Below are 25,415 nucleotides of genomic sequence, written 5' to 3' on the forward strand. Positions count from 1 at the left end.
TTAAACAATGCCTCTTTTGCGAAATAATTCCCCCGAATGCACCATGAGCGAATTGGATTTATTCGCCGTCCCCGGGACCCAGCTGTCCATCGAACAAAGCCAATACGTTGAAGTCAGCCCGTTATCAGCCCTGACGGACATGGGCCCTATCGAGTTTTTTATCCTCGGAGACGGTGAGAGGTATTTAGACCTCAATAATACGCTGCTTTATCTGCGAATGAAAATTACAAACGCCGACGGGACTGACCTGGCTAATGACGCCCGCGTGGGCGTCATAAATTATCCTCTCAATACAATTTTCTCACAAGTCGACGTGACTCTGGGTGACCGGCTGATTTCCCAGTCCAGCGCGACGCACCCGTACAGGGCAATGATTGAGACGCTGCTGAACTTTTCCCCCGCTTCATTGAAATCTCAGTTCACGGGCGGTTTGTTTTACAAGGACACCCCGGGTCAGCACAATTCGACCGCTGTGGATGACGCGGGCCCGAATAAAGGCCTCGTGAGCAGAGCGCGCTTTAGCGCCGAATCGCGTGAATTTCAAGTTCAGGGTCCGCTGCACGCGGACATATTTTTCTGCGAGAGGCTTCTTCTGAATAACATTGATCTAAGAGTTAAATTAATTCGAGCCAGCGATGCTTTCTGCCTGATGGGGCTGGCGGCCTCCACTTTCAAGCTGAAAATTCTGGGCGCGTCCCTATTCGTTAAGAAAGTCACCGTATCCCCTGCAGTGAGATTGGGCCACTCCGCGGCTCTCATGAAAGGGAACGCCGTGTACCCGTTATCACGAATCAACGTTAAGACTTACGTGATCCCCAGCCATTCCAGGATATGCAACCAGGAGAACCTGTTTTTAGGAACCATGCCCAAATATGTGGTTCTGGGTATGGTGAATCACAATGCATTCAGTGGGAGAAGAGATCTGTCCCCGTTTGAATTTGCACACTATGACCTGGAGTACCTCGCACTCAGTCAAAACGGGAGACAGCTGCCGGCTAAAGCTTTCCAGCCTGAATTTAACAACGAACTCTGTCAGGGAGTTTTACAATCTCTACACCGCGACCGGACGACACCTCAAAGACCAGCCTCTCTGTATAGACCGGGAGGATTTTGCGCACGGCTACGCGCTGTACGTCTTCAATTTAAACCCGGAGGAGGACAGCGGCGCTCTGAGCCCCGTCTCCACAGGCACCCTGCGACTTGAAATGAGATTCAGTCGCGACTCCGCATATCACCACGCTGATAGTGTACGCGTGTTATGATTCTCTCCTGGAGATTAATTCCAAGCGACAGGTCCTTGTGGATTTTTACTGATGAACACCCTGGAATTGGACGCTGTTATGAGGGGCTTAATAGGAGACCTGTTTGCCGGTGTTTTTGCGTCTGACGAGTTATTCCGGATCAAGCCGGACCCTCCCGTATATTTCATTGTAAACACCCACCCTAGACATTTACCGGGGGAACACTGGTTAGCGCTCACCGTTGAAAAAAATGGTCGAGCCACATTTTTTGACTCGTTCGGCCTCAGCCCTGACTTTGATTACTACCCTAAAAGCATCCTGCAATATCTGGAGAATCTCCCAGATGTTAAAAACATTCTGTATCACAACAAGCAGCTTCAGCATGAGTTATCCGACGTATGCGGACAACACTGCGTGTATTATCTGTATAACAGAGCCAGTGGGAAGTCGTACCGGGACGTGGTGTCTTTATACTCCGAAAATACTATCGCGAACGATGATTTGGTTTCTGATTTTGTGAAAAGATATCGTTATTGCCTTAAGAAAAGCTGCAATACCTCCTGTAACCAGCTAGCAGGGCCTCTGCATGAGTTTAAATATTGTCACGGCTTGTGTTAACCGGCGTTCCTATTTTTTTATGTTTTTCCGTGTGAAAATGTAACCCCCGTCTTAGAACGCTCTCCCGATCATACCTTTAAAGTTTTATTGCGTTTGGATAATTTAAACCCCCGTTTTTTAAACGTAGAAAGAAGCTTTGACCTTTGATTTTTGTATGTGTTTTTTTTCGCCTGAAAACGGGGTGGATGTGTGAGAGCGGCCTTCCGATCATACCTTTAAAGTTTTATCGCGTTTGCATAATGTAAACCCCCGTTTTTAAACGTAGAAAGAAGCTTTGACCTTTGATTTTTTTGTGTTTTTTTTCGCCTGAAAACGGGGTGGATGTGTGAGAGCGGCCTTCCGAACATACCTTTAAAGTTTTATCGCGTTTGCATAATGTAAAGCCCCGTTTTTAAACGTAGAAAGAAGCTTTGACCTTTGATTTTTTTTTATGTGTTTTTTTCGCCTGAAAACGGGGTGGATGTGTGAGAGCGGCCTTCCGAACATACCTTTAAAGTTTTATCGCGTTTGCACGCTTTAAAACATTGTTATTAAGTACAGAAAGAAGTGTTAATCTTTGATCCTAAATTTTTTTTTTTGTGTGTTTTTTGCGCCTGAAAACGGGGTGGATGTGTGAGAGCGGCCTTCCGATCATACCTTTAAAGTTTTATCGCGTTTGCATGATGTAAACCCCTGTTTTTAAACATAGAAAGAAGCTTTGACCTTTGATTTTTTTTTTTTATGTGTTTTTTTGTGAAAAATGTTCCGGATGTGTAGAAAATGCACCCCCGATCATACCTTTAATGTTTTTGCATCGTTGTTATTAAGTAGAGAAGTGTTGAAAGTTGTCTTTTAAACGGTATACCGAATAAAAGTGATGAAGGCCGGAGATGAGTTTCAGTCGGTGTTTTATTAGTAACAATATACAAAAACGTGACTGACTGCGATGTATTTTAAAGAATCTTGATCATAATATCCAGTCAGTTTTTAATTCGATACCCTCCTTTTATGGTGAGAAACCTTCCCAGCGTTGGAAGTCTTTTTTTTTTCTTAAGTTTCTTCCTGGCCGGCGAATCGATTAAAAGAAGGGATTCATCCGGCGAGCTGCTCCGGCCTTTTTTAAGCTTCTGAAGCTGCTCGCGGGCTTGCGGGTTTGATACGCACGCCACCGGAATGTTCCGCTCCTGTAAAATATTGAGGAACTTCACCCAGCCTGTACGGGGGCTCGATTTCTTGAACGAGGATCCGAGATGTTTCATAAGATCTATGGCGTGAGACCCCCTCACGACTTTCCCCTTGTAAATAAATTCCCCCGAAGGACTCCAGCGCGTATCACCCTTCGATAATTTCCTCATAATATATTCAGCGTTTCTACGCTCTCTGGAGGGGATATTCTTCAGGACCTCTGTGACAGTCTCATCCTCCTCCTCCTCCTCCACCCCCTCCTCCTCAGGTTGCTTAGCGACGCGAGTCTCTTGTGGGGGTGAAACGCGTGATTCGAGTTCCCCCTGCTTGATCAGGGTTAAATAGCGCTGCAGCAGAGCCTCATACTTTTTAATTTTTTCATAAGGAGAGTGAGTACGTTCTTCCAGTATACCTCGCATTCGCGAGTCTAAATCATTTTCCGCCGTTTGTCTGATGTTATTTCCGCTCGGCGGAACGGAATGACCGAGTTGAAGCATCTGCTGTGGAGTGAGTAAAAACATCTTTTGCGCCGCTTTGAAGGCCATTATCCTCTGGGTACTATTAGACTCGTTATAACGGGCAGGGCCGCGGCGAGCAGTGGCAGGAGAAAGCCGCCCGTCTGAATCAACGCTCCCCGCTTCTTTTTATAACTGGTTTTTCTGTCGGCCAGAAGACGTAAAACTCTTTTTCGTTTTTTCAAGGCCCGGAATTGAGAGTCGCTCAAGGCGATATTCCCCTTTAATATATTCAAAGCGATCTCGGATAAAGTTTTCAGAAGCTCCGGCCTGCAGGTCTTCAGGCTGTAGTGACGCTCCCTCGCCCCGGCTCTGATTAGCGCTTTAAGAGCGGGGGCGTTCCTTTTTAAAAGAGAGCTCATATCCATTTATCTTTCTGTAAATAAACTGTGGGCCACTCGTGCGGGAGTAATCCCGATCTCAGTCTGAACTGATCTGGACACTCCTGCGTGCAATCCAGTAATAAATACCCGTAAGGTACGCTCGTAGCATCATCAAGTGCCTCCAAAAAAAATTGTTTTCTGCCGGGAAACATTTGCTGAGCCAGAATGTTCATCTGTAACTTGTCTCTGGGATTTTTAAACAGCACCATATAATTACAATTCAAACTGATGGTTCGACTGTATTGCCCTTTATGAAACACGTTCTGTGTGATCATGATGACGCTCATATTCCGGTGATGTCTGTACTGGGTGAAAATTCTTACAACTTCAGGATGATCCGCCCGTTGCTTGAAAGATGAGATCGTCCAAAATAACCAGATGGCTCTGACCTTCAGGGAAAAGGCTGTCGTCCAGAAATGAGTCAGGGAGTCCTCTTACAAATTTAATATTTTTATTCTTCAGTTCAGAATACAGAGGTTGTTCAGACATATACAGCCATACAATGTTGTCAGGCACATATCTCATAGCGTGGCTACAATTTTCCAGCAATGTTTTCACAAACAGTCTTTCCCGAACCACTCGGTCCAACGATGAGAGAGGAGAATGGGAGCTGAAGTCTGGGGTCAATCTCCACTGTATTTCCAGAGTGAGACATGTTTCAAAATCCGAACGGTTCGGTTTCCCCGTCCTTTAAAAGACGCCGCTTGTCATACACCACCCTGAAGGATTTTTGAAATGACACGTTTGTCAAACTGAAACTGCTTTTATGACGTTTAATTCCCTGCTGCGGCGTTATGATAGCTGCAGCGAGGGCGGGATCTTTTATATAACCCTCGACCAGATCTTTGACGCTGTCAAAGTTTATTTTCTGACAGCTTTCGTGGGTTTGAGTGATCCCCTTCACACGCATGACCGTTTTACCTCGTGCGGTTTTATATGCGTAACTTTTAGGTCCCGCCGCTGCAAACTCTGTGATGACGTCGCCGTTCAACTCGTCGGTGAGCTGCCCCAGATAATTACCGGTAGGCAGCGGGGTTTCACCCCGCCTACAAACGTAAATCAGGCTATCGGTATCATAATACAGAATCCTGTCAGGATTTGCCACAGCCTCCATAAAACCGTACAAGGTCAAACGCGCGTACGCCGTTGTAAACGCAGCGATGAAAATATTGACGGTTTTACCCGGTCGGCTGACGTGCTGCGGGCCGTACCTCCATTGAACCATAGCCGCCTGACTGCTGAGGAATGTTAGATATGTGACCTCGTACTCTTTAGAAAACAGATACCTGAACAGATCGTCAGCGTTTTTAACGAGCGCGGTCTGCGTCAGATTTGCCCTCTGGGCGAATTTCCCCCAGAAGGAGTTGAGGCAGATCTTAGCCATCTGTCGTTTTGCCGGATTGTGACTGATTTTTTTCTGGGTCTAAACGAATCTTCTGATTCAGCCAGTAGTCCGTGATATATTTTTCTCTGCTCTCGGGGTCTTTATCAAATTCGGGAGGGAAACCAGAGGCTTCCTGCTTGTGTTTTAAGAAGGTGTTTATGTACCCCTCAAAGATTTTATCACTTTTTTCCTCAAAATGCCAGACTTCAAAAATCTTAGCTACAGCATAGCCTGTATCCAGAGCTTTGTGGAATTCCGGGGTCGTCCAAGTCCCAGACAGAGCTCTCTGCTGCTGACTGTGTGTGCACGCTGCAGCTTGATTATTTTCATCAGCGCAGGTGCGACACAGAGTAAACACCAGTTTACCGTGAGGAGTTCTGTGTGGGAGGACGGGGAATTTTAGCCCCCGGGGTCTGTGTGTGGTGGGTCTTGAAGTCCTGGGGTCTCGGAAATTTCTCTCGATAATTTCCGGATGCCCCGTGGGATATGTGAAATTTACGTTAACGTAAGGATACAGCGAGGTCACGTCGACGTAATAGACCGTCTCATCTTGCTTAGCGGTGTACCTCAGACGGGCCGCGCAAGTCCGACCGCCGTATAAAGCGTCGCGAGGTTCGAGGGGGGCCGGTAACTCCCTGCGGGCGAGGAAACGCCGAACGCTCTCATCCCTCAGCCTCATTTCAAGCCACTGATGCTCCCAAATTATGCTGAGGGTGACGTCCGGCATAGCCCGCAGAAAGGCTATTTTTTTTCTGACATGCTGCGTGGAGCTCTCCAAATGAGGTGTTTGTGAGAGGGTTTATTTCGTGCTGTGTAAAACACCTTGCACACCCGTGGCAAAAACACCCGAGAAACTCCCACACTTTTATCCGGCCGTCAATCCGGGCATACCCATTAACATAATAACCTCCTATTTTTTTCTCGCCCCTGTTTAGAGCATGATCGATGATAATGTTTTGCGTCTCAGCAACCCATTCTAACCATTGCACGGCCACGTCCGAATATTTTTTATGCCTCGTTCTATAATTGTCGGCGGAGGGGATCACCAGCGTTTTTGGAGCAAGAAAGTTAGTTTGGAAGACTTTCATACACGCCGAGGCGATTGTAACGCAGGTAAAAGGATCCACAAGTGTTTCAGCGATGAATTCAGACATAAATTTGGAGCAGGCTGCAGCCAAGATTTTTGTATCGTTATCACAATACATAACGGCCTCGGCTTTAAAATCGAAAATTGCGGGGGGTTTTTCCGCACGTACCACGCGTTAAATTCCTCTCTTTCTCCCTCTGACATATTTGCGACCCCGTAAGCCGCTGAGTCCGGGTACGGACCGACATAGTTCAGATTTTTTTCTGAACTGAACAGGTGCGGAAAGTAACCTTTGCGGACGATTTCGTCTTTCAGCCGGATTCCCAGGGCTTTAGGCATCTGAGATAAGCGCATTGTAAGGAAAGATAACGAATCTATATATTTCTGTTTAAAGGCGGCGTCTGTCATGAGTAATAGTTTACTCCCGGTCATAATCACAGCGGGGGTTACGCCCTGCTGGACTAAATACTTTAGAAGCAAATAGCCGTCAAAACCTTCTGAGTTGTGAGCGATGAACACGTATTCTTTGAATTTTCTCGTTCTAAAATGTTTAAAGAAGCGGGCTACGCAGTCTGCCCCCCATGCGCTGACGTAAAACGGTACGTGTTCCCCGTTATTATCGGCATACGTTTCAAAATCATAAAAAACATATTTCTCTGAATGCGTCTCTTCAGCTTTGAGCGGGGTCATATAGCAGAGGTGACCCTCGCTCGGCTCCTGGAGAGCCTCGCCGCATATATGACACCTCTTCTGCTTACACACGTGCGGAGCGCTGTTTTTAGAAAACGCTATGTAATACTCGCGTTTACATCGAGAGCGTTTTTTTCTGTTATCACACACATTAACGAACTTACCGGCGGAAGGACGATACTTCGGCTGTTTATGCAGGCCGTAACAGGTGGGAGAGCGACACTCCTTGTTACATTCGCTGCAGAATACAGGGTTATTTTTCTCATAACACTGCGTGGATTCACAAATTTTACAATATGACGGACAATTATGGGAGGCGGGGTTATTGCACCCCTCAAAGCAAAACTTACATACATATTTCACTCCCAAAAATCTCTTTAAATCGATGATTCCGTAAAAATGATTATTAAACAGAAAAACGAAAAGAGTTTTCTGCTGCGCCGGTATTCCTGTCTGGAATTTTGTCAGCTTTCTCTCCCCTTCGGCTCTGAAAAACACCACAATTTTACAACCCAGAACGTTTTCAAATTTTCCCACCTGCTCTAAAGATACCGGCGTAGCTTCCGTTAATCCGACGCTATTTTGTAACGCCAGCCCGCGCTGCTCCGCCTCGTGCGTACTCAGATGAGGATTCAATAACTGAACGAGGTTTATCGCGAAACATAAACTGTTGTCAGGATTATACACGATATTAAGGCATTTGGATTTTTCCTCAGAACCTCGTGATGGAGGAGGTCATCTATTCTGCGCTTCCCCGCGCCGTTCTGGTTGCGGATGACTTGAACCACTAATTCCAAAGACTCGTCGGATAAAACGTTGGAATTCGATTGTATCAATCGTTCTAACAGATTTTGGAAGCCCGTCACATCACCAGCGTCGTTATATGAGCTGATCAAAGCGGCCTCATTGTAGACTGAGTCCCCACGAATCTCCATTTGGATAAAGTCCCCGGCCCTGGCGTGTGTTAAAGCCTTTTCGACCGAGTTATGAAGAGCCCCTACGACGTTACGGTAAAATTCCGCGTAGTCGGGAATTTCGTCGGCGCGCTGGAAATTTAGAGGCAGCCTGATTTCGATATTGTTAAACGCAGGTCTCCTGATGACGTTAGCAGCCCCACCGCCCGTCATGGGAGAGTGCCGGCTGGACCCCGGTCGTGCATCATCCCCGTCTTCCATCAAAACAGAGATCGCCGCGTTTATCGGGGTTAAACGAGCTCTGTTTAAAATCTCTTCTCCGCGCGCATTGCGCGGGGAGGGACTTCTTAAAGGTGAAAAAGCGCGAGCGTCGTTAGGCGTTTGATTTAATTCATCTACCGCGGATTGGACGTGAGGATTAACTTCACACGCGAGGAGGTTTACGGCATTATTTAACGGAGTCAGGCGTACCTGGTTCAACGCCGCGGGACCGGCCTCGTCTGGAGGCGGGGTGTGCGGGGGGTCAGGGGGCTCTTCAGTATCAGACTGGACCGTCGAATTTATAGCGTTAATGGCAGAAATGATGTAGGGGTTAATTTCTTCCGATTCTCGTTCAGCCGCTAAATTGTTAAGAGCCTCATTTAACGGTGTTAAACGAACACGGCTTAAAAGTCTCTCTCCGGACTCGATGTTATTTCGAGGCGGTGAAATGGGCCATCTGCTCCAGGAGCGCTCCCCGCTGAGTCGATTATTGAAGCGTTTAAATCCAATACACGTCCGAAGTTTTTTTCCCGATGTGAATTCTCTCCTTCCATCTTTTAAAATCTGTAGCAGGAAGAATCTACCTCGAGAAATTCAGTTAATATACCTCTTCAAATGAATTCTCCCATTCCATCGGAATAAGAGAAAAAATAAAAAAATAAAAACAGACTACACATTTTCAAGAAAGTTGCGAGATGAGGTTAATCCCAGCTCAGAATATCTTCGAGCCTTGCGTGTCGGTGGAAAATAGACGGTCTCCCTCCACCGCCTGCTGAAAAAAGAGAAAATCGTTAGTTATTAAATATTTAAAATAAATAAATGCATAAACTCCGACTCCTTACCGTGTACATCCGCGGATCGTTTTACGGGTCTCTCCCGCTGACCCGCTTCTCCATGGGCTGTGACAGAAAAAATCGGGTTATTCCAGAGTTTTAACCGTGATTTAATCTCGATCGCTGTACTTACATCTGCGTGGTGAAGTCGGGGGTTCCAGCCTTCGAACTTCTTCAGGGGGCTCTGACTTGATTTCTAGAATTAACATAAAGAAATGAATACAAAGCATCACCCTCGCAAGCGGATATTCTGTACTATTTCAAATATATTACCGAGGACGGGTCCGAACGCGCTCTGGACCGTCTGCGTGGTTTTGTCTAAAAAAAAAAAAAAGACAGTTTCACACGGCGTGCATCATTTAAAAACACTCATTTCTATCAAAACAGATTACTTAAATCACTTACCCTGAAAGCTGATGCGGTTTTCGCACTCTGCTCGAAGACAAGAAAACTTAAACAACATGGTTTTCCAGGATTTTTTCCGCAAATTTATTCTATTTTATACCCATAGCTGGGGGTCCAGGCATCTTCACTCTTCACCGGTCGTAGTGGAAATGCTCGCTGACTCGTTCCCAGGGACGTAAGTGATAAGGAGCATTGTTGATTGTTCGGGCTCGGGGCAGCATCTCCGCTCAGCGGGTGTCCCGCGCCCCATGATCGATCGGCTAATATCTTAAAAGAAAACATCATCTGGCGTGAGTGATAAGGAGCATTGTTTATTGTTCTTCGGGTTCATCACCTCGGGGCAGCATCTCCGCTCAGCGGGTGTCCCGCTACACACACGCACACACACACACACACCCACACACACACACACGCACTCACACAGACACAGTTAGTGTCTGCAACAGGTTTTACAGCCGTGGGGTCATGTTTCCGCGAGCGGCTCTATGCGTGGGTATTTGACCGTCTTGCTGCAAAGACTTACAGCCGAGAGACGGCTATTTGTTTCCCTTCTTTAATTTACGAATTAAAAAACAGGAAAGGAAGCGTAATAATTTAAGAATTAAAAATATTAAAGGGGCATTAAATAATAGACACTGATTTATGTTTAATTATTTCAGAATTAGTTAATTCTTTAATACATTAAAAAGATCTAGGTATTTTTAATCATTCTTTAATTCATGAAATAAAATGACATTAAAATATTAGACCCTGGGTGGGAGGGGAGGTATGGCTTGGAGGCGGTGCTTGGCCGGGGTTAGGGGAGGAGCTTGGGGGTGGGGCTAGGGGAGGAGCCAGGGGCGGAACTAGGGGAGGGGCCGGGGCTTAGGGGCGGGACATACTGACGTCATCGACTCTGATTGGATGTGACGTCATAAGGGGCGGGGGCTCGGAGGCGGGACTAGGGGTGGGGCTTAGGGGCGGGGCATAGTGACATCATCGATTATGATTGGCTGTGACATCATAAGGGGCGGGGCTTGGAGGCGGTACTAGGGGAGGGGCTTAGGGGCGGGACATAGTGACGTCATCGATTCTGATAGGCTGTGACGTCATAGAGGGGCGGGGCTTAGTGACGTAGTCGATTTTGATTGGCAGCTGTCACTTTTTTGACGAAAGGTGGGTCAGTTTTCTCTCTCATGTTTCCATTTATTTCCTGCATGAATGTAGTACGCTGATGACACTGAAATGTTGCTTACCTTTGAATTGTCTTTTTTCCCCCAGTTATTAGCACTATTACATGCAGTTTAGTGTTTCATCTTGATTTGAACTGACATTTTCTCTCTTTGCATCTCTATTTGCTGTTGTGATTTACAGAATATAGACTTTCAGATGCGTCTATTTGCAGGTACAGTTGGTGAAAACGCAAACACCAATTCTTGTAGTTGTAGAAGTAGAATACGAGTATCCTTAGAAGTAGATTTACTACAGCACTAAAGCCAACAACATCCCAGCAAAAGCAATATACTGTACAAGTGCATCTTAAAAAAAATTGAATACTGTGAAAAATTTAACATTTTTTGACAGTTTTGTCAGGAATGTGAAAATTTAGACTCACTACATATAAAGTAAAATGTTTAAATCATTATTATTTTGATTATTATGACTTACAGCTCCAAAAATAGTAAAAAAGTATCTCAAAATATAAGAAAATTTCATGAGATCATTTTTTAAAAAAGGATTTATAATACTGAAATGCTGAACATCTGAAAAGTATGTTCATTTAGGCACTCTGTACTTGGCTGGAGCTCATTCTGCACAAATTACTACATTGATGTGGTGTGGGAGAGCCCATGGCACTGCTGAGGTGTTGGACGTTAAGGTTGCTTTGATAGTGACCTTCAGGTCATCTGTATTATTGGATGTGCTGTCTCTTCCTTTTGACAATGCCTCTTAGATTCTCTATCGGGTTCAGGTGAGGCCAGTTGCCTAACCAGTCAAGTACAGTAATGCCATGGTTGGTAAACCAGTTACTTGCAGTTTTGACACTGTGGACAATTGCCAAGTCCTGCTGGAAAAAGAAACTGCATCTCCATAAAGTGTATCAGCAGACAGAAACATGAAGTGCTCTATAATGTCTTAGTAGACAGCTGCTTTGACTTTGGGCTTGACAAAACACAGTGGAGCACACCAGCAGAAGACCTAGTACCCCAAATTCAAGCAACTTGGATTCTGTGCCTCTTCACTCTTCCTCCATACTCTGGGACCTTGATTTCCAAATGAAGTCAAAATTGGACTTTGGACCACTGACCAACAGTCCAGTTCTTTTTCTTCTTAGCCCTGGTAAAACACTTCCGACATCTGGTTCAGGAATGTTTTGACACAAGAAATGTAATACTTTTAGCTCAATTTCTGGACAAGTCTGTGTGTGGTGGGTCTTGATACCCTGACTCCAGCCTCAGTCCACTTCTTGTGAAGGTCCAACAAGCTCTTGAACTGGCTTTGTTTAACAGCCTTCTTGAGGCCGTGATCATCCCTGTTGCTTGAGAATATTTTCCTACCATACTTTTCTCTTTTAATCAGCGTTGCTGGAAATGATTTGATACAGTGCTGGAGTGATGGAGCGCGCGGACCCGTCCGCACGTCTTTCATTAAAAAATCTCCTTTAACAGTGGAATATCCGGATAAAATGCTGAAACCGACTTCTTCTGAAACTTCTCTGTTCTCTCACGACGTCCTGGATCAATAGAGCCTGAAATGTGGAGGTTTTCAGCTTGAACAGGCTGACGACGGCGGCTGAGAGCGCTGAGCGACGTCTCGCACCGTGGGAAGTCCTTAAAGCGACAGAATCACCTCAAAATCTCTCATCAGCCGTTAAAATTTTCACTGAAAACCAGCTTAATTTTTCGAACCGTGTCCACTTCGATGTGTCTCACAGGTTTAGAAAAAATTTTGATCAAACAACGCGCCAGTCTCTCAGCAACTTCTCAGACAAAGGAATTCCGACGAGGGGCTGGACGACTCCTCCCACAAGGAGTGCTCACAGGTGAATGACGTCACCGACAGGCGTGGAAAAACTCACGCATGCGCACGAGGGTTCAAGCATGTCTGACGTAAAAACATATGAATGAAATCCATATAGTTTTTGAAAAAAATAAAAAGGACCGTTACTTTGACAGCCCTCGTGTATATATGAGCACCTGTGTACTCTTGGCAACATACCATAAATATTGAAGTTGCTGGTGTGGAGTTGTTGTTTTTGTCCCCCACCCGCCATTATAATGACTTCAACCCAGATATCTTTAATAAGCCACAATAAGTGGCAGTAATCTAAGACACTAACCAATAACTGTCAACTTTACTTTCCTGGGAAATGCCTGTACAAATTAAAGTAATAATACTGGAGTGTGCAGTGCCGGAGAGTGTTCATGCTTAAATTTTAATTTTAAGAGTCAGCATTAGTGATGTCAGTACAAAAAGCTATAATATTCTTTTAACAGTTAGTTAAGTTGCCCATATAAGTACAGTAATGTGATATGGTTTAAATCTTGTCAGGAAAGATGATGTAAGAAGTACAGCAGCTCAGGCTTAATTGTATGAATTTACACAGGAGACTTGTGGGCTAAGATATGTAAAGCATGGATCAATTCCAAACAAAACATCCAGTAGCACTTTATTATAACTACAGCTTATTCAGCTTTAACTAAGCATGACTAAATACCTAATAGTAACAAATAATTAATGACTCATACTTAAATAATTAACTAGTACATTAATTAATGCAACTTTGCTTCTAAACATTAAAAGTAAAGCATTAATTAAATGTATTAGTTAAGTGCAAAAGTATGAGTCATTCTTAATTATTACCATTTATGTCTAGTTATTACAAAGTGCTAGCAAGTCCGGTAGCACTTGTCCATATCATCTACGTTTCCCTCTGGCTCTGCGTTTCCCTGCTTCACATGCATACGTTCCTTCATTGTTGACGCAAAAAACAAACGACAACACTACACACTAGCTACACTACATGCTAAATGTACTCCACTACACATCAACTATACAGTCCAAACACGCTAAATCTCTCAAATCTCCAAACTTTATAATCACTATCTGTGTCTCTCTTTCTGCGCTGTCACTCGCACAATCTTCTCATCAGCAACCAAATACGTGGGCTGGTGATCATTTTTGATTGGTATAGGTCAGGGGTGGGTAACAAGGGCTGAGACACTGCAGGTTTTCCTTGTAATCGATCACCTCACCAGGTGGGTTGCTGATGAGCTTCTCCCCTGAACATAAACACCTGATCGTCAATGAAATCACCTGCTGTGAGACCTTATCATTAGTGAAATCACCTGCTGAGGTGATTGGTATCAAGGAAAACCTGCAGTGTTTCAGCCCTTCATGGCACATGATTGCCCACCCCGGTTTAGGTCATGCATTTTTCCACCAATGATAAAGGGGAAGTTGTTTGTTTGGTTTTTTTTCCCTTGCAATTGCTCTGGCGAGAGAGTAGAGAAAGAAGAGAAACTCCTGTTTGGGGCACATTTCATGCATGAAACGTGCCCCAAACATGACCATAATATTTAGGAAAAAGCATGGCGTAAATTGTTAATCATGATTCAGATTTTACTAGGCCTAGCAGCACAATTTAAGTGATTTTTTTATATACGAGGTCTATTAGAAAAGTATCCGACCTTATTATTTTTTTCAAAAACCATATGGATTTGAATCACGTGTGATTACATCAGACATGCTTGAACCCTCGTGGGCATGCGAGAGTTTTTTCACGCCTGTCTGTTACGTCATTCGCCTGTGGGCAGTCTTTGAGTGAGGAGTGGCCCACCCTCTCATCATTTTTTCATTGTTTAGGAATGGCTTAGAGACTGCTGCTTTGTTTGATAAAAATTTTTTCAAAACTGTAAGGCACAACTGAGTGGACACCATTCGATAAATTCAGCTGGTTTTCGGTAAAAATTTTAATGGCTGATGAGAGATTTTGGTCTGGTAGTAAGGATGGCCGTAAGGATGGCCCACGGTGCCTGACGGCGATCTGCGCTTCGAGGCGGCAGCGTCTCACCGTTTCAAATTGAAAACTTCCACATTTCAGGCTCTGTTGATCCAGGAAGTCGTCAGAGAACAGAGAACTTTCAGAAGAAGTCGGCATGAGGAGTTTATTCGGACATTCCATTGTTAACGGACATTTTGTAATGAAAGAACGTGCGGGCAGAGTCGCGTGTCGGGCTGGACCCGACCACGGGGGGTCGCGACAGGAAAAACACCTTCGTTGGAAACCTTAACGGGCAAGTTGGAACATGCCCAAGCTGTTAAACAATTTCTCAGTTACTCACTTGTTGAAAGCCATCAAAAGCCGCCTGAATTTTACAAATGGTTATCAACACGGAGGTGTTTTTCCTGTCGCGGCGCACACAGATTTGCCGAGTCGTCAAGGAAACGACTTGGCGAATTTGCGCGCACGTCTTTCATTAAAAAATGTCCTTAAACAGTGGAATGTCCGCATAAAGTCCTCACGCCGGCCTCTTCTGAATCTTCTCTGTTCTCTCATGACGTCCTGAGTGAATTAAGCCTTAAATTAGGATGTTTTCAGCTCGAAACAGACCGACGACGGCGCCTGGAAGCGCTGCACGACGTCCTGCTCTGTGGGAAGTCCTTACACAGACAGAAACACCCCATAATCTCTCATCAGCCGTTAAACTTTTCACCAAAAACCAGCTTAATTTCTCGAATAGTGTCCACTCGGATATTCCTCACAGGTCCAGAAAAAATGTTGATAAAGCAACGCGCGCCGTCTCGAGCAGCGTGTGAAACAAAGGAATTCAGCCGAGAGGGCGGGACCACATCTCACTCAAGGCCTGCCCACAGGGAAATGACGTCACCGACAGGCGTGAAAAAACTCACGCGTGCGCACGAGGGTTCAAGCATGATTGGTGTAATCGCACGTCATTCAAATCCATATAGTTAATAAACCGACCCTTTTATTTATTTATTTTTTTAACTAATAGACCACGTATGTGTGTGTGTGTATGTGTGTGTATATATATATATATATATATATATATATATATATATAGTCTGATGTCCGAACTTTCAACACTCATTCAAACGGAGAGATTCAGACTGGTGTATTTGATGGTAGGTCCTCTTAATTTGGCCATGTGACTTTGGTGTGCCGCTGAATTAGTCGACACACACACACACTCATCTTCAACCGCTTAGTCCAATTAAGGGTCGTGGGGAGCTGGAGCCTATCAAATCAATTTTATTTATATAGCGCCAAATCACAACAAACAGTTTCCCCAAGGTGCTTTATATTGTAAGGCAAAGCCATACAGTAATTACGGAAAAACCCTAACGGTCAAAACAACCCCCTGTGAGCAAGCACTTGGCGACAGTGGGAAGGAAAAACTCCCTTTTAACAGGAAGAAACCTCCAGCAGAACCAGGCTCAGGGAGGGGCAGTCTTCTGCTGGGACTGGTTGGGGCTGAGGGGAGAGAATCAGGAAAAAGACATGCTGTGGAAGAGAGCAGAGATCAATCACTAATGATTAAATGCAGAGTGGTGCATACAGAGCAAAAAGAGAAAGAAACACTCAGTGCATCATGGGAACCCCCCAGCAGTCTAAGTCTATAGCAGCATAACTAAGGGATGGTTCAGGCTCACCTGATCCAGCCCTAACTATAAGCTTTAGCAAAAAGGAAAGTTTTAAGCCTAATCTTAAAAGTAGAGAGGGTGTCTGTCTCCCCGATCCGAATTGGGAGCTGGTTCCAGAGGAGAGAAGCCTGAAAGCTGAAGGCTCTGCCTCCCATTCTACTCTTACAAACCCTAGGAACTACAAGTAAGCCCGCAGTCTGAGAGCGAAGTGCTCTATTGGGGTGATATGGTACTATGAGGTCCCTAAGATAAGATGGGACCTGATTATTCAAAACCTTATAAGTAAGAAGAAGAATTTTAAATGCTATTCTAGAATTAACAGGAAGCCAATGAAGAGAGGCCAATATGGGTGAGATATGCTCTCTCCTTCTAGTCCCTGTCAGTACTCTAGCTGCAGCATTTTGAATTAAGTGAAGGCTTTTCAGGGAACTTTTAGGACAACCTAATAATAATGAATTACAATAGTCCAGCCTAGAGGAAATAAATGCATGAATTAGTTTTTCAGCATCACTCTGAGACAAGACCTTTCTAATTTTAGAGATATTGTGCAAATGCAAAAAAGCAGTCCTACATATTTGTTTAATATGCGCATTGAATGACATATCCTGATCAAAAATGACTCCAAGATTTCTCACAGTATTACTAGAGGTCAGGGTAATGCCATCCAGAGTAAGGATCTGGTTAGACACCATGTTTCTAAGATTTGTGGGGCCAAGTACAGTAACTTCAGTTTTACCTGAGTTTAAAAGCAGGAAATTAGAGGTCATCCATGTCTTTATGTCTGTAAGACAATCCTGCAGTTTAGCTAATTGGTGTGTGTCCTCTGGCTTCATGGATGGATAAAGCTGGGTATCATCTGCGTAACAATGAAAATTTAAGCAATGCTGTCTAATAATACTGCCTAAGGGAAGCATGTATAAAGTGAATAAAATTGGTCCTAGCACAGAACCTTGTGGGACTCCATAATTAACCTTAGTCTGTGAAGAAGATTCCCCATTTACATGAACAAATTGTCATCTATTAGATAAATATGATTCAAACCACCGCAGCGCAGTGCCTTTAATACCTATGGCATGCTCTAATCTCTAATAAAATTTTATGGTCAACAGTATCAAAAGCAGCACTGAGGTCTAACAGAACAAGCACAGAGATGAGTCCACTGTCTGAGGCCATAAGAAGATCATTTGTAACCTTCACTAATGCTGTTTCTGTACTATGATGAATTCTAAACCCTGACTGAAACTCTTCAAATAGACCATTCCTCTGCAGATGATCAGTTAGTTGTTTTACAACTACCCTTTCAAGACTTTTTGAGAGAAAAGGAAGGTTGGAGATTGGCCTATAATTAGCTAAGATAGCTGGATCAAGTGATGGCTTTTTAAGTAATGGTTTAATTACTGCCACCTTAAAAGCCTGTGGTACATAGCCAACTAATAAAGACAGATTGATCATATTTAAGATCGAAGCATTAATTAATGGTAGGGCTTCCTTGAGCAGCCTGGTAGAGAACGATATGTCTTTAGGATGGTTATGAGTAATTTTTTCTCTAATAGTTAAAATTTTATTAGCAAAGAAAGTCATGAAGTCATTACTAGTTAAAGTTAAAGGAATACTCGGCTCAATAGAGCTCTGACTCTTTGTCAGCCTGGCTACAGTGCTGAAAAGAAACCTGGGGTTGTTCTTATTTTCTTCAATTAGTGATGAGTAGTAAGATGTCCTAGCTTTACGGAGGGCTTTTTTATAGAGCAACAGACTCTTTTTCCAGGCTAAGTGAAGATCTTCTAAATTAGTGAGACGCCATTTCCTCTCCAATTTACGGGTTATCTGCTTTAAGCTGCGAGTTTGTGAGTTATACCACGGAGTCAGGCACTTCTGATTTAAAGCTCTCTTTTTCAGAGGAGCTACAGCATCCAAAGTTGTCCTCAGTGAGGATATTAAACTATTGACGAGATCATCTATCTCACTCACAGAGTTTAGGTAGCTACTCTGCCCTGTGTTGGTATATGGCATTGGAGAACATAAAGAATGAATCATATCCTTAAACCTAGTTACAGCGCTTTCTGAAAGACTTCTACTGTAATAAAACTTATTCCCCACTGCTGGGTAGTCCATCAGAGTAAATGTAAATGATCAGACAGAAGGGGGTTTTCAGGGAATACTGTTAAGTCTTCAATTTCCATACCATAAGTCAGAACAAGATCTAAGGTATGATTAAAGTGATGGGTGGACTCATTTACATTTTGAGCAAAGCCAATCGAGTCTAACAATAGATTAAATGCAGTGTTGAGGCTGTCATTCTCAGCACCTGTGTGGATGTTAAAATCTCCCACTATAATTATCTTATCTGAGCTAAGCACTAAATCAGACAAAAGTCCAAAAATTCACAGAGAAACTCACAGTAACGACCAGGTGGACGATAGATAACAAATAAAACTGGTTTTTGGGACTTCCAATTTGGATGGACAAGACTAAGAGACAAGCTTTCAAATGAATTAAAGCTCTGTCTGTCTAATAAGCTGGAGTGGAAGATTGCTGCTAATCCTCCGCCTCGGCCCGTGCTACGAGCGTTCTGGCAGTTAGTGTGACTCAGGGGTGTTGACTCATTTAAATTAACATATTCATCCTGCTGTAACCAGGTTCCTGTAAGGCAGAATAATCCCAGCAGTCATAGGTGGTCCAGACTATACCTTTTTGGAATATTTATGATCAGACAAATAATGTTATACTTCTCAATATGATTGGAGCATTTCTAAATTTTGAGCCTTGTGTAATTCTTCATTGACCCCTACCTGGTTGCCATGTTGGATTTTCAAGTCACCAGCACTTTTTTTTCTCAAACACTGATTTATGAAAAACATTCATGCCAAATCTGATGTTTGTATCACCAAGTGAAGGATTGTTTCTGTTACACTAACCATTTTCAGTACTTGCCATGAGCCTTCCATCCATGTCTGTTTCTTGATCTGTTGACAATCAACTTTGTGTACACCAGCAACCTTCTTGGATGATGGCGACTTTTTCCTGTACCACTACTTGAAGAAAATATCTTTTTAAAAGAAGTCCATCGTCAACATGAAAACATCCAACTAGCTCATCCTTAGTAATAGCAGCCCATCCTCCTCCTGGTATCTGACTCACTGGTGCTATCTGTCCATTAATGATCTTGCCATGGGCCCATCTGTCCATAAAACCTTTGAAAAACCTATCTTCAGATATTTCTTGTCCAGGCTTGATGTGTTTGGGAGACCGCATGGGAATCCCAGGAGCAGCATATTTCTCTATGTAGAACTCACGTTGAGTCAGGTAAGGCATGTGGTATAAGACTTGTGCAAGATGACTATGTGGTACTGTACAGGATCCACTGTTGCAACTCCCAAGCAAATGGGGCAGCCAAAGGCGGGGGGAGCGGGGGTGGTGTAATTTGAAGGTGACCCCAAGTTAGTTTGATCCAGTGAACAAGATCAGAAACAAAATGAATATACATAATGCACCACTCGTCAACGAGCAGTGGGGGTAAGGGGCAGCAACAGGTCTGACACCTGACATTAATTCTGTCTCGTAATTAACTCATCAACTTCAGAAAATATTGCAGAGAAGGAACAAATTATTACATATGAAGGCATTAATTTACCCGGGGACCAGTGATGTAAAGAGTGGACACTTCTGCTGTTGCTGGCAACAGCTGTTCTCTGTAATGTCTTCTGCATATCTTAATTGTTGAAGGCAGCTCCCAGTTCTCCCACTTCACTGCTGCTCATAATTTAGCTTGCCTTTCTGGGTCTAGTGGAAAGCTGTTAAACAAAATACCCTTCTTTCTTTCATGCTGATTGGTATAGTTGTTTCCCACATGAAATTACCATTTGTCCTTGGAGCCACAAACTTCAAAAAGAGAGAATATTGAAGAATGTGTTGAATGATTCTCTAGTTGCAGCAAATGGAGCAAATCGTTCCTGCCTACCAAGGTGGCAAATAAAGACTAATCATGATTTATTCATGTAAGGGGCACAGAATCTATAGCAATACAAACTTTGTACCATTTGTGGAAAATTTGGATGTTAGTTTAAGCTGTGCATTTACAAATGTGATTACAGCAATAACCAAATCTGTTATTCTGTGCTTAAAAATCCACACATTCTTTCCAGTCTTTTCAGACCTTGTTGCTGGGTGATTGAGGATAGATCAAGTTGAAGTTCAAAAACAAAGCCTCTTTGTTCAAGACCACACAAACACTTCTGTACAGGAACAACAATTACTGTCACTGCAGTTATGATTCCAGTCAAAAGCACATTCAGCAGTGTGCAGACGGATATGGTTCACAAAACCACTGATGTTTTCAATTTTTGAATTCATGGCCCATTCACACTGTGACGATAAGCTTGAGGTTTGCCCCTGGAAAATAAAAAGTTGCTCACCATTGACCAACACCGCTGTCCACCAGACTCCACAGGAGCTATGTAAGTCGACTGTAGTCGAACAATGTTGATGTTCGTCGTGGTCCTGGAAAAATTTCACTAAGCTTAAAATTTTGACATTCATGCTGAGATGCCAGTAAGGGGTGGTGGCCAAGTGGCTAATGCGCTTGGTTTCAGTGCAGAAGGTTCCGGGTTCAAATCCCACCCCTGCCACATTTCTCCATGTAAGGTGGAGTTGCGTCAGGAAGGGCATCCGGCGTAAAACCTGTGCCAAATCAACTTGCAGATCCACCTTGGATTTGCTGTGGCGACCCCGAGTGCAAACAAGGGAGCAGCCGAAGGGACTTACTATGCTGAGATGCCAGTAAAAGTTCCTTGACACTTGCACAAATTTAATCCCCGCACTGGCACTCAATCTGCCATGCCAGTGAGTAAAGTCGTAAACTGTTGTCGACTGTGAGCCAGTGCACACAGAAAATTTTGAAATTTTAAAACTTAGGGCACGCATTAATTTTGTGAACTAGTTGTGAACATTGCGCAACCTATTCAAAAACACTCAGCTTGTCAATGCATCTCATTGCCGCAGTGCATCTGAACGATTATTACGAGATTGCATTAAGACAGGTGCAAAACAGCACATCTCCGTTCTCATGAGAAAGAAGACAAAGCTAAAACAAGGTTGAATAACACGTACGTTCTCAGGGTGAAGTGCAAAACAGCACAACACCGTTCTCATGAGAAAGAAGACAAAGCTACAAATGTTTAACAGTGATAACATATATATATATATATATATATAAAATCCTTAACATTTCCCACCTGTTTATCACCTGTTAAACGTATAGCAGGCACCACCCAGCTTAGTTAGTTAGTTTATTAACTTAGTTTATTCTGTCCACGTTTTTATTAATTGAACACCACCAACAGATGGAAGATTTGAATCCAGCTGCTATTTGATCAACCAGTTTATACTCGTCAGGCACTCCTCTGGGGACTCCTATTGCGTCAATATATGTTGGATTTCCTACTCCTTTCCAATCTCTTTTTACTCTATGTCTGGCTATGCCTTTCTGCCAATCCTCAGGAATAAGAGGCTGCATATGTCGTAACGTCTTCAGGGGTCATGGGTAACAATAATGATATTAATGCACAATAACCTGACACATTTCGTGGCAGTCTATCAAAGATTCTGTTATCACCACACCACCACCATACATCACTCCTACCGACTGGTATAAATGAACCGTTTTTCTGTATTATTCGACTACACCACTTGTCTTATTACTTTTTCAGCTAAAGCTTCATAGGCTAAGAGTGTGTTAACTCATCACGTCAACAGTTCAAGCTTGAACTGGAGTTGTGAGCTTTTCAATATCATCATAATTCTCAGTACAGTCATTACAGTTTTCTCCACTAAGGTCTGACTGTTTCAATGCTTGATATTTTGGCATAGTTTGTTGGAAGGCCAGATTACGCTGTACAAATGTATTTGACACCATTTTCAATAGTAACTGCCAACATGGTCCTGAAGTCAACCAGGACCAGGGATTCCACCGGTTCACGGCTAGGGTGTCTTTATGCATTGCATCACGAAGTTCATTCAGCTCCTCCAATGCGTCCTGCATATCCACTGAATGAATGGAGTCTGGGATGAAAGTACAGCATGTTGTGTTCAGCAGAACACAAACTCCTCCCTGTGAACCAGTAAGCAAGTCTAAAACCATGCGATTTTGCATCACCATGGTACGTAAAGCATCTATTTCAGTGTTTTGAGCTGCTACTATTTTTTTTGTTACATTCATGAACAGACCCAATCAATAATTCAGAGTTTCAATCATTAATGAATTTTTTCCCACTCCTATCCAGGGGAACAATGAATGTGCTATTTTATCTCCTACAGACCACAATTTTTTTGGTCCTTTAGTACATCCGAGCCCCACATGTGATTATGTGGTAACACATCTGGGTATATCAATCTCCTCCGTCTGGTGCTGCCATTCTTCTCTGTGGAGGTCTTACCACATATGTATGGTCAGTCACCTGGGTAGGTGCACACACACCACCCCAATTTGGTGGGAGACTCATGTACAGTCTGGAACCATAAAGCCAATAGATGTCATCATACACCGGAGTACCATTTACAGGTGGTAGCAAAACTTACTAACATAAGCACATGATTCATCCGTTCCCCATGGACAGGAGCCTGTATAATTACATCCCCGTCCAATGTGATGAAGATAAGTACCATCCACATATTATGTTTTGGTTAGGCTTAAATTATTTGATAAAACATACGTTTGGGTACACAGACGTTTCTTAATTTTACCTACATTTTTATTCCCTGTCCCGTAAAAGCAAATTGGGAATGGCCGTTGTGATGACAATTTAACGTGATGATATTTTTGCGTTTCCCTTCAGTCTAGTCAATGGAGCAGCACTTGGGCACGCTTGTACGTCCTCTGTTGAAATCCCTATCATATAAGTGGTTGCACTGAGGCAAGTGGTGTTACATCTTATCAGATTTGCTGAGAACTGCTGCCCCCGAAATACAGTTTGATTATGCATCCGTATGATAAGACATTCTGTCACCCTAGCAGGGTACGGTTTAGCCGTCAGAGCTGGGTGTGTTGAGGATATAGGTATTTGCGAACAAACATAATAATAAGTAACGTAATTCCATAGCCAATAAATGAACATATCTGTACCACATATTAGTATGGTATATATGAGGGTGTCCATCTGTCTCGTTCACATTATGAATAAACCTCTTCTGATGTTGCTTGCGTTGTTCTCTGGCTCGGTCCACAGTGAGCTGCAATTCTTGGGTCAACCACCAGGCCAGGAATCCGAGGAGCACGAAACACACTAAGATCACAACACAACCGGCTGCCCTACCAACAGTCCGGCAGCGGCGGCGCTGAGCACGCCGCTCCGGGGTCTGCTGTAGTTCAGTCATGATTGCTAGGATACAGTGTTGTTAACCACCTCACCTAATAGTGCAAGGATCTCCCTGCTTCACTGGCATTGAGACAATCTATTGCTAATTAAATAGACTCCCTTTGTAGCCAGACTTCCCCTTACACTGTGGAGGCCGCCAACACACGCTGTATCTTACAGTGATGTATCCACGTTGATCTCTCCGCTATCTTTACTGCAGTTGGTGTTGTTAACAGCACTCGGTATAGACCTTCCCAACGAGGACTGGACCAGTTCTTCCTCTTAATCACTCTGATGAACACCCAGTCTCCTGGCTAGACTACTGGAAGGCCGTCCTGTGGAAGATCAAAATTATTCGGCAGTAAATGTGTTTAAGTTATCTCTTTCTGTGTTAATGTCTTTTTCATAAAATTTGCTAATGTTTGTTCCTCATCTGCTGTTTTAGTATCCATGTCAAAATTGGTAGACGATATGGTCGTCCATAAAGTATCTCAAATGGTGTTAACCCTGATGGTGTTGGTGTTATTCTCATATACAATTTTACTAGGTCCAACATTCAATCCAGGTTCGTTTTGTCTCTTCTATACATTTCCTTAATCTTATTTTTATTGTGCCCTTTGTCCTTTCCACTAATCCGGCACTGTGTGGATGATAAGCGCAATGAGTTTTGAGATTGACCTGTAGCGCTTCTCCTACGTATTGCACTATTGTATTAACAAAATGCGCTCCATTATCTGAATAGACTGTTTCTGGTATTCCAAATCATGGAATGATGTCTTTGCACAATGCCTTAGCCACTGTAAGTGCATCTGCATGTTTTGCAGGGAACAATTCTACCCATTTTGAGAAGGCATCAATTATGACTAAACAAAATTCCTTCCCTTCATGTTTACTCAGCTGTATATAATCCATATGAATCACTTGAAAGGGATATTGTGGTGTTGGAAATTTACCTCTTTGGGGTCTCAAATTGCCTTGTGAGTTGTGTTTTGCACATGTCATGCATGCTCTACAATGCTGTTTTGCATATGCATCGAACCCATAAAGACAAAAAATAGATTGCAATTGCGATATCATACCCCCTGATGAGACATGCGTCACGCCATGGCTCATAATAGCTGCCCATTTAAACATATTTTTTTTTGGCAATATGGGTTTCTTTTGTGGTCATATCCGGAGGGGTGTCATATAGGAGAAAAATAGAAAGAGCTGTTGCCGCCTTTGCGGTTTTGTCAGCAACGTCATTTCCTTTTGAAACACTGTCAGAGCCTTTGGTGTGAGCCGCACATTTGCATATAGCAATTTGGTTAGGCAATTTCACAGCGTACTGAAAGCGTACTGGCTGTCTGTATAAATTGATACAGCCGTACCTTTAAACAGATAGCAAGCTGCAGTTAAAGCAACTAATTCAGCTGCTTGTGCTGAAAATGAGGATGGCAATGAAGCAGAATCCAATACTTCTGAATTTGTGACAACAGCATATCCAGATTGTGTTTGTCCATAAGCGTTTTTAGTGGAAGAACCATCCACATACACAATTGTACTGTTTGGGATGGGTGTGTCCTGGAGGTCTGGACGTGCTTTCGTACAGACCGTAGCTACATCAAGACAATTGTGCGGCTCACCATCCTCAGGTAAGGGTATCAATGTGGATGGATTCAATGTTGTACATCGCTCTACCGTAAGATGTGGTTGTGATAATAGCAAGGACATACACGAAAGATGTCTTGCTGGGGACAAAAGGCTCATGTTTGTCTGCAACAGAAGTGCAGAGACTGCATGTGGAACTTTCAGTGTCAACTGATGGAATAGAACAACATTACTGCTACTTTGAACAGCCATAGAGGCTGCAACAACAGCCTGTACACATGGTGGTAGAGCACTTGCTACTGCATCCAATTTAGATGAGTAGTAGGCAACTGGCCT

The 25,415-nt window shown here is 43.5% G+C and overlaps 1 protein-coding gene across 6 annotated transcripts in view; it reads left to right on the forward strand.

The window, feature by feature from the left end:
- The window catches only part of LOC117519257 (AP-1 complex subunit sigma-2), a 105,359-nt gene that overhangs the window by 27,968 nt on the left and 51,976 nt on the right, over nucleotides 1-25,415 (forward strand). For 2 of the 6 annotated variants that reach the window (XM_034180576.1, XM_034180580.1), the window contains exon 5: nucleotides 10,849-10,879. The exons of the other annotated variants lie outside the window; for them this stretch is intronic. In XM_034180576.1, the coding sequence (XP_034036467.1) occupies nucleotides 10,849-10,879 (31 nt within the window). The remainder of the gene's footprint in view (nucleotides 1-10,848; nucleotides 10,880-25,415) is intronic. 6 annotated transcript variants of the gene reach the window in all.

Source organism: Thalassophryne amazonica, chromosome 10, assembly GCF_902500255.1.
Source record: "Thalassophryne amazonica chromosome 10, fThaAma1.1, whole genome shotgun sequence".
NCBI classification, from domain to species: Eukaryota; Metazoa; Chordata; class Actinopteri; order Batrachoidiformes; family Batrachoididae; genus Thalassophryne; species Thalassophryne amazonica.